At 42.8% G+C, this 15,427-nt stretch overlaps 1 protein-coding gene across 2 annotated transcripts in view; it reads left to right on the top strand.

Moving 5' to 3' along the window:
- Nucleotides 1–15,427, top strand: part of HOMER3 (homer scaffold protein 3) — a 112,623-nt gene that overhangs the window by 49,307 nt on the left and 47,889 nt on the right. For both annotated transcript variants that reach the window (XM_033956891.1, XM_033956892.1), the window contains exons 3-4: nt 1,755–1,886; nt 2,929–3,036. In XM_033956891.1, the coding sequence (XP_033812782.1) occupies nt 1,755–1,886; nt 2,929–3,036 (240 nt within the window). The remainder of the gene's footprint in view (nt 1–1,754; nt 1,887–2,928; nt 3,037–15,427) is intronic.

The raw sequence follows: 15,427 nt of genomic DNA, 5'->3' as shown, positions 1-15,427 counted from the left end.
AACCAAAACCAGAGCCTGAGACCAATATGATTTGAAGAATAAAATTACCAGACAACAAAAGGTAGAAAAATAATTTTATTTTCTATTTTGTGATTAGAATATATCAGATGTGAAATATGTATCCTGCCAGAGCTGGTGTTGTATATAACTGGGGACCACAAAGCCTGCCTGACTGTGCTTCTTTAGCTTCCAGCAGGCTTAGGGCTTTCTCTGGCCAGGGGGCAGTTGCCCTAGTTGCAGTCTCCTAACACTATTCCTGACGTGTGTGACTGAGATATTCTGTTAGCATGATTTTTCTATAAAACATTCTGTAGTAATTTGGCTTATTCAGTTTTATTGATAGTGGAGGGGATAGGGGGAGGGGAGGGGAGACAGATTTTGTTGATCCTTGCTCTGTATTTGTGATTTATAAAATGACAATTGTTCAGAATATTGTTTCTTTTTGTACTTTAATAAAATGATTTAAATATAAAATTGTAACTATTCAAGGTTTGTGTGGATGGGATCAGACAGTTTTTGTGGGGACGGGAACCGAGTTTGTGAGGGCGGGGCAGGGACAGGAACTGAACTCACAGGGATGGGGGTCAAAGTTTTGATTGATGAAGTGGTGAGGATGTTTGAGGAGTATGGTGGGTCTGGAATATCTGGATGTGAAGTAATGATATGAACACCCCTGATGCAGCGATTTGATGCGAAACGGAGGGTTCCCCGTTGGGTGTAAGGACTGCCTGGCCTGGATTTGGAGGCCATTAGCAGCTAAGTTATTTTTTCTTGCTTTTGCTATGGATGTTATGAGCTGGACTATACTGCCTTTTGTTATATTCACCCACTGACTTTCATCTGTATTAGGCGTGCCGTTTGATACCACCTGGCAGGCTACTTTAGTTGCCTTGTTTTCTTGGACTATTTTTCAGCATTTACACATAAACAGCTTTTGTAGGAGTGGAGTTTTTTTGGCCAGATGAAGCTGAACTAAGGCCTTTTTCTCCACTTCTTTTCTTTTTCCTTTTTCCCTTTCTCTTTGGGGAGTGTGAATGTTGTGGGTTGTAAGTAAGGCCTTGTAGTGTTGCTGGGTGTGTGTATCGTTTGTCCATGTGGGGCTTGTTTTTGAGTGAATAAGGGTCAAAGTTTGCCCCCATGTCATTCTCTATTTCAGGAACCAAAACTGCCTATGACAGGGGTGTCCAATGTCGGTCCTCGAGGGCCGCAGTCCAGTCGGGTTTTCAAGATTTCCCCAATGAATATTCATGAGATCTATTTGCATGCACTGCTTTCATTGTATGCTAATAGATCTCATGCATATTCATTGGGGAAATCCTGAAAACCCGACTGGATTGCGGCCCTTGAGGACCGACATTGGACACCCCTGGCCTATGAGGTAGAATACAGATAGCAGCTGAACATCTACTGAGAGTGGTTTCTGCTGGTTGTATCTTTACCATTTCACAGGTTTCACTGAGGTCTCTTAGATTTTTGCAACATAAATCAAAATGAATTGATTAAAAGTACTTTCTGGAAGCAGATAGTGAGAATGGAATTAGCAACTAAGTACCTTTTGGACCAGCCAGACTGCCCACTTGCCCATGTCCTCTGTGTCACCACAGACCCTACTCTGATTTGAGTCATCCCTCTCTGTGTCAGTCCCTAAAGGGCTTGAATCTCTCCCATTTCTGCTACTTACTAGCTCGCTGAAGCACAGCTCTGTCCTAACTGTCCAGTCTCTGTACTAAAGGTTTCCTCTCATAATCTTTCAGGCCATCATTAATAGTACCATAACCCCCAACATGACCTTCACTAAAACCTCCCAGAAGTTTGGCCAGTGGGCGGACAGCAGAGCCAACACGGTCTATGGGCTGGGCTTTGCATCGGAGCACCACCTTTCTCAGGTAAGACTGAAGGCTATTGAACTATCCTTTCCCTCTGTCTAGCCCCCAAAGAGGTGCTAAGCTCTGTCTCTTCATCTCCATGGGCTAGCTGAGTTATGCTCGGGTTTTGCAGGAGGTTTTGTTAGGAACTGAAAAGACTGAAGCCTTCAGCCCTACAAATGCTGAAAATAAGGAGGGTTGACTTTCTGTATCCTGAAGTAATGCCTAAATGCTAGGAACAAAATAGCCCATATGGTGGCATTAACCTGGGTCATAGAAATCAACCCTCCTACAATACTGTATATTGGAGATGTTCTTATTATCTCATATTTGCTGCTAGGCTGTGACGAATGGACAGGGTTTGACAATTTCACGCAAAGAGAGCTATCTATTTTCTTTATATTAAAAAATAAACAAGGAAGCACAGAGACAGTATAATCTGACTGCTCTTGCGTGCGTCTCCTGTGCTCTCTAGAGGTGAGTACAGAAGCAGAGCTAACCAGATTCATTAAGTTATCAAGCTGCCTTCATGTCCTCCGTTCCTGGTTTTATTTCAAGGCCTTTGCTCTCTTTTGGTCTTATTCACTTATATTTTCTATTCTTCCTTTGGATTAATACAACATATTGAGGTAATGCCCCTGAATATAATTTCCTTTCCTAAACATGCTTGTCCTCTGTGCTATGTTCATGCTTTACATGGGACTGATGACGAGCAGCACCTCTGACTTCATCAGGATGGAAGCCACTATGTTCTAAATCCTCCTGAATGAATTTTAAACCAGTCACAGCCAAGAGGGTGCTTAAGATTCAGCTGCTCAGTGTTTCATATGCAAGTGTCCTATCAGCCATTCTTGGGTGTGTGCTGGCCTGCAGATTGACAGACAGAAAAGCTGAGAACCCAGCTCTGTGGTAACACTTCAGCTCTCAGAGTCAGGAGATTAAAGTTGACTTGTTTCACAGATGGAATGGGTCTGTTGTTCTCAGACTATTCTTAAGTGAAGCTGAAGCAGGGCATTAATGGCTATATTCCCAGTTGATCCAGGGTTGTCCTGTATGTGTTCAGTTTGCAGAGAAGTTCCAGGAGGTGAAAGAGGCAGCTCGACTTGCAAGAGAAAAATCTCAAGATAAAATTGAGCTCACAAACTCGGCACTGAGCCTCACATCTCAGCAGGTAGGTAAGGAGAGAATGTTGAGTCTATAATTTACTTATCTAATCCTCACAAACCCAGCTCCAAGCCTCAATCTCAGCAGGTAGGTATGAAGGGAATGATGGGTCTGTAATCTGTTTATCTACTCCTCAGAAACCCAACGCTGGGCTGGATGCACTAAAAATGGTCATTAAGACCGTGTGGGTCGCTGTGGGCCAATATTTTGTCCGATTTTCAAATGGTGATCGATGCTCAAATACAAATGAGTTTTGTGGAGATCTGCCATAATCTCACCCCACCAGTCATTGGGAAACCAACTTTGACACATGCGCAGAGCTGGTAGGGGAATCCCAAACAGATGAACTGAAAGGGAAACCCCGGAGCAGCCTTCTGCCACTCAGCTGTTCAGGGCAGGGAGCTTTTAAAAAAATTTTTTTAATGCACACAGATGTGTGTGTGTGTTACTCATTTGCAATATCCTGCCTTGGCCACCTGGACCCCTCCACACTTCCAGTCCCTCACCATGTCGTGTCACCCAGACCCTCCACACTTCAGATCAACTCCCTGCCCAAGGATTGTGCCACCCAGACAGCACACACACTCTTGACTCTCCCCCCATGAACATGGCGACCACCCAGACACCCTCACCCCCTTCCCATGAAGATCATGGTCTCCCGACACCCCCTTGCAGAGATCCTTGGCAGGAAGGATGCCCACTCTCTCTTGCCTCTGCCACTCAGCTCCCCGCCCATCCCGTGGGTATTTTGGATTTAATAAAGGGAGATTTTATCTGATTTGGGATCCATTCTTGTTTCTATCTCTGCATTCAACACTTTGGACACCAATTGTTTTGATTTAAGATATAATCTATCCTAGATTGGGTGGAGTGCACCCGAGGTAGGTTTGTATTATCGTGTTTAGTTGGTGTGTGGTAGGTGTGTGTAATCGTGTTCTCCATATGTCAATCAGGCCCAAGGTCTTACTCAGCAAGGGAAAGCCCCTCCCTGAAGATGTCCTGGCAGATCCAGGCCACTGAAATCTATCCAATATCGGATCCCTTCCCCTTAACCAGGTTTTGAGTGTCATACTGCAATAAATCAACAAGTAACTTTCTATTGAAAGTCGCATTATAATTGTTAGGAACATATACATTACAAAACACCATCTGCTTCTTATTGATGGTTACAGTGCAGATCACTAGGTGTCCCTTCTGGTCTGTCCACACATCCTCCACCCAGGGTATTAAACCTTTATGAAAAAGAATGACCACACTCCCTTTTTCCCCTGTGCTGATGAAGCAGCATATTGTCCTACCCACCATTTCTTCATGGCCCCTAAATGGGGCCCCTAAATGGCTTTCTTGTAACATTGCAATAGCCGCTCTTTTTGTTTGTAATGCTTGTAAGATTTTTTTTCCTCTCTTAATCGAGGAAGAGATCCCCTCCTACATTCCAAGTTAACAGCTTAACCATTGCTTAATAAAGCAGAGATAAACACCAGAAATTAAAATGTTGTTCCACAAATACAGGGAGAGCTTTCACAGCTGTAGCACCACCCCTCTAAGCACATGTGCCATCCATTCTACCAATCATTCATGTTTGAACCCCCATAAAATACATCTACACTTATAACACTTCTTTGCAGTCTTAGCAATATCTATTCCTCCTCTCTCCTCCTCCTCTTTCCTCCTTACCCCTTTCTCCCCCCTATCCCATACCCCTCAAAAACCTCCCAAATCTCCATGCATTCTCAGCTGGAGCACACTACTGTACACTACTTCCATAAGGGACTCAGACCCCAATCCCTAACAGGACTCCCAGAACTAATTACATTCTCCAACGCTAATACCCCCTCCCCCGCCCTCACCCATATACTTCCATGCCCACCAAACACTAAGTAGTTCTCACATGCATTACCATAGCTCCTTTACAATTAAGATGAAAGTTCAGCTTCCTCTTCCTCTGCAAACTGGCATACCCTAGTTATTACTGAATGCAGAGGCTTCACCAAGTCCAGTGACCTCAGGTTAAGAACGAGTTACGTTTTTTAAACCATTCTTAAGTTGAATTTGTTTATAACTCGGATCCTGTACAGTACACAGTCTATAAAAACATTAAAGAACATTAAATATTATAGAAACAGAGACTGGAGTTTAAATAGAAAGAAAAGATAGGTTTACACTTACTTTTGTTCTTCATCTGTCCCACTGTTCCTTCTCCACCACCACATCCAATATTTCTCCCTCTCATCTCTCTTCTCCATGCATCTGAATCTCACGCCTCTCCCACCACCATGTCCAATGATTATCTCTCTCCCTATGCCCAACAGTTCTCTTTCTTCATTTCCCCATGTACACCATCTCCCTTTCCCTCTCACTCAGACACCCATGCCCAATAATTCTCCCTTTCTATTCCCTCCCCCACCTCAGCATCTCTTTTCCTCATCCCTCCATTCTGTGTACCTAGGTCATGCTCCCTCCCTTCCATCCTTTGCCCGATGTTTGTGCTCACTCCTTCCTTCTGTGTCCCAATGCAATCCTGTTTCTCCCTTCCTGTGCCAACATGCCCCTCTTCCTTCCTTCCTTCCATGTCCCAATGCGCCCCTCGTCGTCCCTCCCTCCCTCTGTGCTGTGTCCCAAATTTGTGCCTCCCTCCCTCCCGTAGGTGTTTACCTTCTGTGGCCAGCTCCCTCCTCCCAGCCACACTCCTCTTCACAAAGCTTCAATCAGTGGCTCCTGCGCACAGCATGCAGCTGACCCGGAAACCTTCCCTCTGATGTCTGTTTTTGTTCTTGGTCTGATGTCTGACTTTTGATAAAGTTTGTTCAACAATGTAGCTGATGTCATAGTGACCTCTACATCGTCAGCTGAATCTGAGCATGCTCTTTTTCCACTGGTGATCAAAAGTGTGTACTTGTATCGTCAGCAGTTTTTTTTTTACTCAGCTGTTTGTCTTTGTTCAACAATTTCAGCATTTTCAGTAAGTTATTCTACTTTTGTTGAAGTTTAACACGGCTGTTATGCTTCGTTAGTATGTGTGCTAAAAAGATTAAGTGTGTCTTAATCCTTTCCTGCACTGCTTCACAAAAAATGCCCTCTTTGTTTATTTGCCTGAATCTCAGTAGTGGCTTTAGTGCTCTGCTTGTCTCACTTTTATCACATTTCAAAGTATTCCTCAGTAGGGAACTGTTTATTTTCACTTTTTTTCACTTACGCTGTACTGTGTGAGTTGATTAAATACTCCGACTGTTTTACAATTAGACCTAGAGAGCACAGCCACAGCTCCAAAGTTTTTCTTTGGCAGTTAGCTCGTTAGCAAGTCGTCTCTATTTCCAGCATGGGGTAACTCTGTACTTTCATTTATCTTATCATTATTGGTTTTTATTAATATTGGTTTTAATCAAAATTCTTTTTGCAACTTTTTAGTCATTTGTTGATGTTTTATAAGAAGACTATTACAAATTAAGGGCTAGATTCACTAACCTCAGTGATCCGATCCGTGAAGTTGCCGGCCGCCCGATTTGTGACGCGTCCTCATGCAAATGGGGGTGATCAGAGTCATGCCCCAACCGACCACACGGATCGCTGAAGAGCAATCCCAACGCATGCGCAGACCATCTTCTTTGCCTGTAGATGGTCTGCACATGCTTACAGAGCTTGAAACTTTTTTTTTTTAACTTTGTTACTTTTAACTCGCTTTAAACCCACGGGTTCAAACCACAGGCTCGCACTGCGGGGAAGAGCAGGTGAGTCTGGGCAGAGAGCAGGGTGGCAAGAGGAGAATTGGGGCAGAGAGCAGGGCAGTCGGAAAGAACGTGAGCAACTGGTCCTCAGCAGTCACTTATTTTTTGACCGGCCAGCCCAGTCGGTGTTCCTGAAATTTTTTAGTGAATCACTGCCTTCCTACATTTGCATGCCATTCCCCCTCATTTGCATGTGCAGATCAGATCAAGCGCGGATCGGATCGGGAGCAAGGTTAGTGAATCAGGCCGGGGTAGCAAAATGATTGCAAAGTGGTCAGGACAAGATCGATGTCTATAGTGAATCTAGCCCTAAGTATGACAAGACTTTGGTTGATGTTTGATATGTCTTATACTTTTTGCAATGTTTATTTGATTTGATTGTTCATATAGAAGTACTCAGTGAGATACATGTTACGATAATATATTTTTTGTCGAATTTTTTTGTCTTGTCTTCAACTATGCATTTTTACTACGCACCTCATGTGAGACGCAGTATTGGTTTTTAGACTTGTAATGCACTTTTTTTTTATTTCTACATTTCCTTTAGATCATTGTTTTCATTATTCCAATTTTAATGTAAGTTTTATGTATACATACTTTATTTTTATTAGACTCTTCTTAACAAAGGCTATTTTAGCCAAAACACTGTTAGTGTTGAGTCTACATTTGCTGTCATCCATAAAAACTGTTTTGTTTGATCCGGACTTTGACTGTGGACATCTCTGCCTTATGACTCTTTTGTTTGCTCTGGTGTTTCTGTCATAAAGGTTCCCTTTCAGCTTTTTCTACACTGAATAGTCTTGAAAACACAATATATTTTTTTGCTGGTAGTCCAAAGCTTTGCCAGCATGAAGGGCCCTTAAGATTTCCACTTTATGACTACAGTTCAGGAGTTTGACGATTACTACCCGTGGGTGCTCGCCCTGCTCCTTTTGTTGTCCAACCCAGTGTGCTCTCTAAATATATAAAGGTCCTGTCGCCTTAGAAAGGTCCAGAGAAGCCATCAGCCAAGTTTCCCAAAATTTCTTTAAGTCTTTATCCACAGTTGATTCTGGTAGTCCCATCAACCTTAGATTATTTTGTTGCGATCTATTTTTCAAATTGTCTTACATTCTAATGTCTCCAATCTATTAGTATGTTTATGCTCCATCATCTTGGGTTGTAATGTATTTTCCTTTTTGCTGACCCTTGTTTGCATTTTCTTTAAATCCAATGTGGGATTGATAAAGTGTTGATCCATTATGTCTATTTTGTCAAGCATCTGTTGTAATTGTCGCCTGATAGTAAGCTCCACCATGGATTTAACATCCGTGATGATCTTCACTGCCCACTCTGAACTTGGCGAAGGGCTATGAGATTCATGGCCTGGCCTTTTGTTGTGATTTTTGCAGCCATCCTCACGCTTCTGTCGGAAGGGAGACAGCTGTAGGCCAATATCCGCTTGATCTGAGACATGGATCGGGTATCCTTTTAGATGATTAGTAATCGATTATGAGGAGACAGTCAGGAATAGAAAGAGTCACATCCTCACCACTCTGTTCCCTAACTGGAAGTCCATCCTCTTTCATGTAATTTTAAGTCATGTAATTTTAAAGACAGTTATATTCCTCCTGCAAACCCCTACTTCTCCTTCCCCCATCATGATAAGAATTATTGGTGGATTCCTGAACTAATACAAATGACCAAAGAAATATCTACTACAGCCCAGAGAAAGCATGCTTATTTCCTTGCTCTAGCACCCTGTTGACTTAAGAATGGAATTCAAACTTTTTATATATTTATCCTAGTTTTTTAGCCCGTTACATTAATGGGTGCTAGACTTAGGCATTTCTTTCTTTCTTTCTCTCTGCCCCCTGTCTGTCTGTCTTTCTTTTTTTCTTTCTTTCTCTCTGCCCCCTGCCTGTCTTCCCTTCTCCCTTACTTTTACCTCCCCCATGTCCAGCAGCACCCTTTCCCTACTCGCCCTGTTCAGCTGTAGCCCTTCTCCCCCTGTCCAGCAGTAGCCCTTCTCCGTTCCTTTTACCCCTTCCCTGCTCCCCCTGTCCAGCAGTAGCCCTTCTCCGTTCCTTTAACCTCCCCCCTGTCCAGTAGTACCCCTTCTCCTTTACTTGCTCACTGTCCAGCATCTGCTAGGCTGGGCAGCTTCAGGGCTTTTGCTAGGCCAGCCCGCTTTGCATTATCGAAGTGGGCCGGCCTAGCAAATGCCCCTCAGATGCTGCCGCTGCTGGTCCAGAGGAGAGAAGGAGAGGCATCGTCAGAAGTCAGCCAGCGTCGGAGATCGGGGCAGGAACATTGCTGGGGAAACTGCTGCACACGTCCCAAACCGCCAAAGGCTCCTACTGCGCATGTGGCGACACGGAGCCACGGATCAGGGATCACAGCCGCACAAAGTTTGAACTGTGCATGCGCGCTAAGGGTTTTATTATAGCGGATATATTTTTTTTAAAAAATTTTCTGGTCCCAGACATTTGTAATCTTTAGTTACAACTCACAATCAAGTGTCAGATTGGCCATTTCCTCAGTTAAGGAGATCAAATACTGTATGTCATAACTCAAGAACAAGCAATTACCAGGCTTGCTCTACAAGTATGGAATTTCCTTCCTGGACAGGCAAAGCACTTTTTAATCTGTTTTACTGCCATATCCAATCACTTCTTACTCAATGTTTTGTTTATATTTTGGCTGTTTTTTATGTTGTTTTAAGATTGTTAGGAGATGTTTATTTTATTGTTCTATGTATTTAAGGGTCAGCATTCAAAGTGATTTAAGCATCCAGAAATGGCTCCTGGCCAGTTAAATCACTTGTTGGCAGCTGTCTGCTAATATTTGGTGGCACTTAATCGGTTCGATCCTTATTCTATAAATGGCGCCTTAAGTTAGGCACTTAACTTAAGTTGAAAACGCCTTTTAAAAATATAAAATAGTTTTCTTAGCTTGGGGTAGACAGAGGTACTCTGAATATACTTATGTTTTTATATCTTTGGGTCATGAATGTTTTTCTTGTTTCTTGCTTACGGTGTTGGTATACACTGTGGCTGTGAGCACAATTGATCTTTTGGGTGGCTTGTTCTTTGTTAGTGGGGCCGCGTTGGGGAGGGTTTCAGGTGGGGTTAGTAGTTGAGTGTAAATCAGGAACATCAAATCTAGTATTTTGTATTGCTTGTCTGGATTTTGGAATTTGTATTCAATGTAAAGATTGAGCATAAAAATATAAAAAAAACATTTTAAAAGGCAAAATGTAGTCAGCTACCAACACCTTAAAAAACTGGCGCCTGCCTCGCACCCACAGAGGCACTTTATAAAGCCTAACACCGTAAGTGTCTCGCACAAGATTACATATAAAATAGCTTTATTAACATTTAAAGCAAAAAATCTCTAAAGCACCTTCATTCATAGATACACTTCTTATACCCTACGCCACCTCACGTACGCTAAGATCAAACAAGCAACATTTATTGTCTATCCCTTCATTAAGAGTTATTAACATAAGACATTCGAACATCTTCTCCGTTACAGTCCCTTTACTCTGGAATTCCCTACCAGCTCATTTGAGGGAGGAAAAAGCTTTAGATAGATTTAAAGGTAAATTGAAGAGTTTTTTTTTTTTTATTGAAAGACACTTTCGACGCCTAATGCCCACTCACAGGATTTTTTTGCCACTTTGTTTTTTAAAGATTTTTCGGTCGTTCAAACTGCAAGGTGTTTTTTGGTGTTTTTTTTTAATTCTTCCTATTTGGATCTCCACCTCCTTGTTGTTTTTACCATCTTTGTTTTTCTGTTCTACCATTGTAGTTTTCCCTCCTCTTCCCTCTTTTGTACATGTTGTGATGTCCATGTCTGTTTGATTATGTTGTAAGTATTATCCCATTTTAAATTCATTGTACATCACTTAGAAGTCTGATAAGCGATCAAATCAAATTTTAAATAAACTTGAAACTTGAAGTGGGGTTAGCTATTGTAAAGTGCCTCCGTAGGCACGATTTGCATAAAAGGTAGATGACAGAAATGTAGGTCTTGATTCTGGCACCTACCTTTAACGAAGCCGCGATTCTATAAACAGGGCTGTCGTATAATTGACATGCAGTTGGTGGCCATTTTTAAGGAGGCCACCAACAATGGCGCTGTTTATAGAATCTGGGGCTTTGTGCTGATGAATATCAATACTAACCACTAAAGCTATTGCCGGAGATTTTGTGGGTGGTCCGGGGAAAAAGTCGATATTATGTAGTTGAAAGTGCCAATATTCTGACCGCATAGGCTACTCCTCACACAGTTTATCAAATATCAAGAACATGAGATAATGCAGACATCAGCTAAAAAAACCACCTTCAGCGCTGCTTGAGTACCTGAATGTAATCCGCTTAGGCTATAAGTGGAATTGACTCTTTAGTTTTTAATATTAGTATTGTATTGATTATTGTACTGTATTATTTCAGTGTTAAATTGTGTTTTTGTTATACAGCCTTCATCCTGATAGCAGGGTAAAATGCAGTTATAGATTAAATAAAATCTAAGTGGTCCTTTTACTAAGGCGTGCTAGCCGTTTTAGTGCGCACTAAATATTAGCATGCACTAAACGCTAACGCATCCATTATAGTCTATGGACGCGTTAGCGTGTAGGAAACGCTAATATTTAGTGCGCCTTAGCAAAAGGACCCCTAAATCTTTGCTCAACATGCAGACTGGCAGATATCTGATGCTGGACTGGTTTGTTTTTGAGGGAGGCTGGACTGTGTGGTGATGCCATCTAGCACTGGGGATGCCCCTCTGCCACCGTGTTACGTGATCTTGTGCCCCACATCCTGGCAGTGTGATATCTGTAGCACGTTGTGGGGGGAAGGCGGCTTGCTGGAGAATTCTCGCCTTAAATATAGCGCAGAAAAACTGTTCAGGGACCGTGGCAGGTCCCAGTGTTCATTTATCTTTCTGCAGCACATGACCAGACAGGAAGAGCTTAAAATATCACAGTTTCAGCTTGGAAGAAAAGGAGGGCAGGGTAGAGGAAGGGAAAAAAGGGAGGGAGTTGCGCTGCAAAGATCAGATTATTCTACAGCTGTTTGCATATCTGGGTGTAGAGAACTGGGCCCTGTGCAGGCGTTGATGTGTCAGGCTAAAGCTCTCCCGTGTGTCAAAGGAAACTAGGACAAATTTTGAGAATGAGTTTTTGAGGTAGTGAGGACACCATGTGATGGTTGAGACAGAGGTTCCAGATATGCCTGTTGCCTGCTGTCTCCTCCCTGCCCGCGATTCTAACGTTGCTGTCAACTATCTGGTGACAGTTGAAATCACAGATTACTCTTTTATGTACACTGTTGGGAATGTATCACAGAGCATATTCTGGCACTCCTTTATAATGATCCTCTTTCATAAGAAACCCTTGTTGTAAGGTACACTCCGTCTTTTTTTGCTCCTCATGTGGTATTTTCTAGGCCTGCTAGACTCTGCTGTAGTAAAAGTTTTGTGAGATGCTCTTTGGTTTATAGCCAGCCAGCATAATAAAATCTGGCACCGGTCTCCTGTCAGTGATTGCTCTGTGCTCCATTGGGGTTTCTATGCTTTCCACATGGGCTTAAGCAATAATGAACATGCCTGCTGACATAATTACGGTATATTTCATCAGGCCCCCTAAGCTGCAGGAGAATGGAGTGCTTTTCTTCTCACTTCTGTATCCTCTGCCTATATTTTTTATATAATGTTGTAAGCTGCCCAGATGGGATATCAAATAATGAATGAACTTGGAGCTGAGGCTGGAGGGCTGGTTTCGGCCTAGAATATCCTTAACTTCAGAACACTGTCTGTGCAACGCCCACAGAATTTCTAAATTTGTATACAGAGAGTAAGGGTAAGTAACTTGCTGATGTTAATACACACTAATAGATAGTAGAGACAGGATTTCCCCTCTGCCTCTGGTGAATTTATGGGAAGAAGAGTGGCATAATTCCCAAAATATTTTCTTTTCCCTTCTTCCCTGTTTGCCAAAACCTTCTTCTCCCTCTTTATCTACACGTCCTCAGTCTCCACTGCATTTCTTGCTTTGAAGCCCGAAGCTAATTTGGAACATAAGAACACAAAAAACGCCATCTCCGGATCAGACCTTCGGTCCATCAAGTCCGCCGATCCACACACGCGGAGGCCCTGCCAGGTGTACACCTGGCGTAATTTATAGTCACCCATATCCCTCTATGCCTCTCGTAAGGAGATGTGCATCTAGTTTGCTTTTGAATCCTAGGACGGTCGATTCCGTAATAACCTCCTCTGGGAGAGCTTTCCAGGTGTCAACCACTCTCTGCGTGAAGCAGAACTTCCTGATTTGTACTTCGGCTATCTTCTGTTTGCTGACTCTGAAAAGCTGACCAGAGGAGAGACCTCCTTCCTTCTCTCCCTAAATCTACATTTCCTCACTCTCCCCAAATTCCCAGTATGTTTTAGAAATATGCTACTATTAATCATTTCTATAGCGCTACTAGATGTATACAGTGCTGTATACATTATATGCAGGTTCTTTCTATGTCCCTTCTGGACTCACAATTTAAGGTGTTTTTGTACCTGGGACAACAGAGGCAGTGGCATAGCGAGGGTGCAAGGCGCCCCACCCCCACCCTCTTCTCCGCTCCCCCTCCAACTCCTTCCCAACCCCCCCTACAATGCACACACTTCCCTTCCCCTGTACCTCTTTAATTTTCCTTGCATCATGAACTTGCTGCCCAAGTCTGTTCTCCCTCTGACGTCACTTCCTAAGTGCAGGACCCAGAAGTGACGTCGGAGAGAGCCGACACCGATGCAAACAGCAAGTTCACGACGTTGCTCGTGCCAGGAAGAATAAAGAGGGAAGGGGCACACGCATGTGGCAGGGGGGTCAGGAAGGAGTGGGGGTGGGTGGGGGTTGAAAGAGGAGGATGGGTGCCAGCCCTCCCACCAAGATGGTGCCCAGGGCGGACCGCCTCCCCTCTTACTATGCCACTGGGTTAAGTGACTTGCCCAGGGTCACAAGGAGCTGCAGTGGGAATTGAACTCAGTTCACACTAAAAAGATGTAGAAGATGAAAAAGTGAGGCCAAACTGGAAACAACCACAGCAACCGCAATTCTCACTGGTTCGGGTTCAATTACAGGATGGCAAAAGGGCCTTCAAAGCCATTTACATCGGTACACAAAATATGCGTGGATATCTGGCTTTGACTCATCTTATTGCCTCCTTATTAAATGTAGCTTGTCTGTTTACTTCTGTATTACTTTTTGTTATTGTCTCTAGCATGCCCCATGAGCTGGTAGGGAATTCCATAGTAAAGGGGCATGCTAGAGACACTGCATTAAAACAATAAGTAAAAATAAATTGTGCTGTCAATTAGTCTTTATTTCTGAACAATAGCAAAAAGTAATGCAGAAGTAAACAGACAAGCTACATTTAATAAGGAGGCAATGAGTTGAGTCAAAGCCAGATATCCACGCATATTTTGTGTACTGATGTAAATGGCTTTGAAGGCCCTTTTGCCATTCTGTAATTGAACCAGAACCAGTGAGGATTGCGGTTGCTGTAATTGAACTCAGTTCCCCAGGATCTCAGCTCATTGCACTCATGGACAGATTTGGTTACTGGTGCTCTCATCCAACTGGCTCTTATTGCTTGATTGGTCTTCAGAAAATAAATGTAGATCCCTTATTCTAATTATCTTTCATAATGTTTTGCTTGATGTTTCTGATTCCCACTTCTTCCTTGGCAGTTTTTCTGTTCCCCAGCCAGCCAAGGTTATCAGCCACAGCAAGTGTTGGCGCTCATTACATGCCTGCTATTGTGTATACCTGTGGGATGTCAGCAGACTTCACTGGAGACAGAGAGACTGCACTGAATGCCGCTTCCCCAAAATCCCCATCTGCATGATGTCTGATGTCCTTGTGTCAAGGTCATCTGGGTGGGCCATTCTGCAAATGAACTGTCGGCTGCAGGCCTCATTACTCATTTTGTTATGGTGTGTGAGAGCCAAACAGGTCAAATGCTTTACTAGCTAACACTTGTTTAACCAGGCAGGATTTTCCTACTCTAAAGAATTGTTTCCTAAGGACTTGATAGCCCTGTCAGACCTGAGAGCCTAACTCAGTCCTGGTGAAATGTTACCAGCCAGCACACTACTGTTAAATGACTTTCAGCACATGTGAATTTCTGACATATTCACATGAGTGACCTTCAGGTTGAGGATCTTGTATCATTTTACCAGCCCAGCTTCATATGCAATCCTAATTGGAAAGGCACTTTGCCCCCAACCTAATCTAATCTAAGGCTTGGCTTTAAATACCGAGTCATCATTCTAAGAAAGCTCGACTTGGTTTACAATAATTAACTTAACAAATAAAAACCATAAAAAATAAGACTAAATTTCGGGAAATTAATTTTCAAAGTGTTTAGCAAATAAAGTAGTTTTTAAAGATTTGCAAAAAAAAAATTGAAGTGAGCCGGAACTCTTTAAAAGAAATGGAAGATCATTCCAAAGTTGAGAAAACTTAAAAGATCAGAGATTGACTACAAATCTTGACTCCTTTAATCCCTTTTTTGGAAGGAAGAGATAATTTAAATTGTTGGTTACCTCTTGCAAAAGAAAGTCTGTAAGCATTCCAAGATAAAGGAAGGAGAGGAGTAAAGATACCATATAGGATTTTAAAAACAAAACAAGCACATTTAA

Source organism: Geotrypetes seraphini, chromosome 8, assembly GCF_902459505.1.
Source record: "Geotrypetes seraphini chromosome 8, aGeoSer1.1, whole genome shotgun sequence".
Classification (NCBI taxonomy): domain Eukaryota; kingdom Metazoa; phylum Chordata; class Amphibia; order Gymnophiona; family Dermophiidae; genus Geotrypetes; species Geotrypetes seraphini.
The sequence above is the reverse complement of the archived record's forward strand: the minus strand, read 5'-3'. Positions and strand labels throughout refer to the sequence as shown.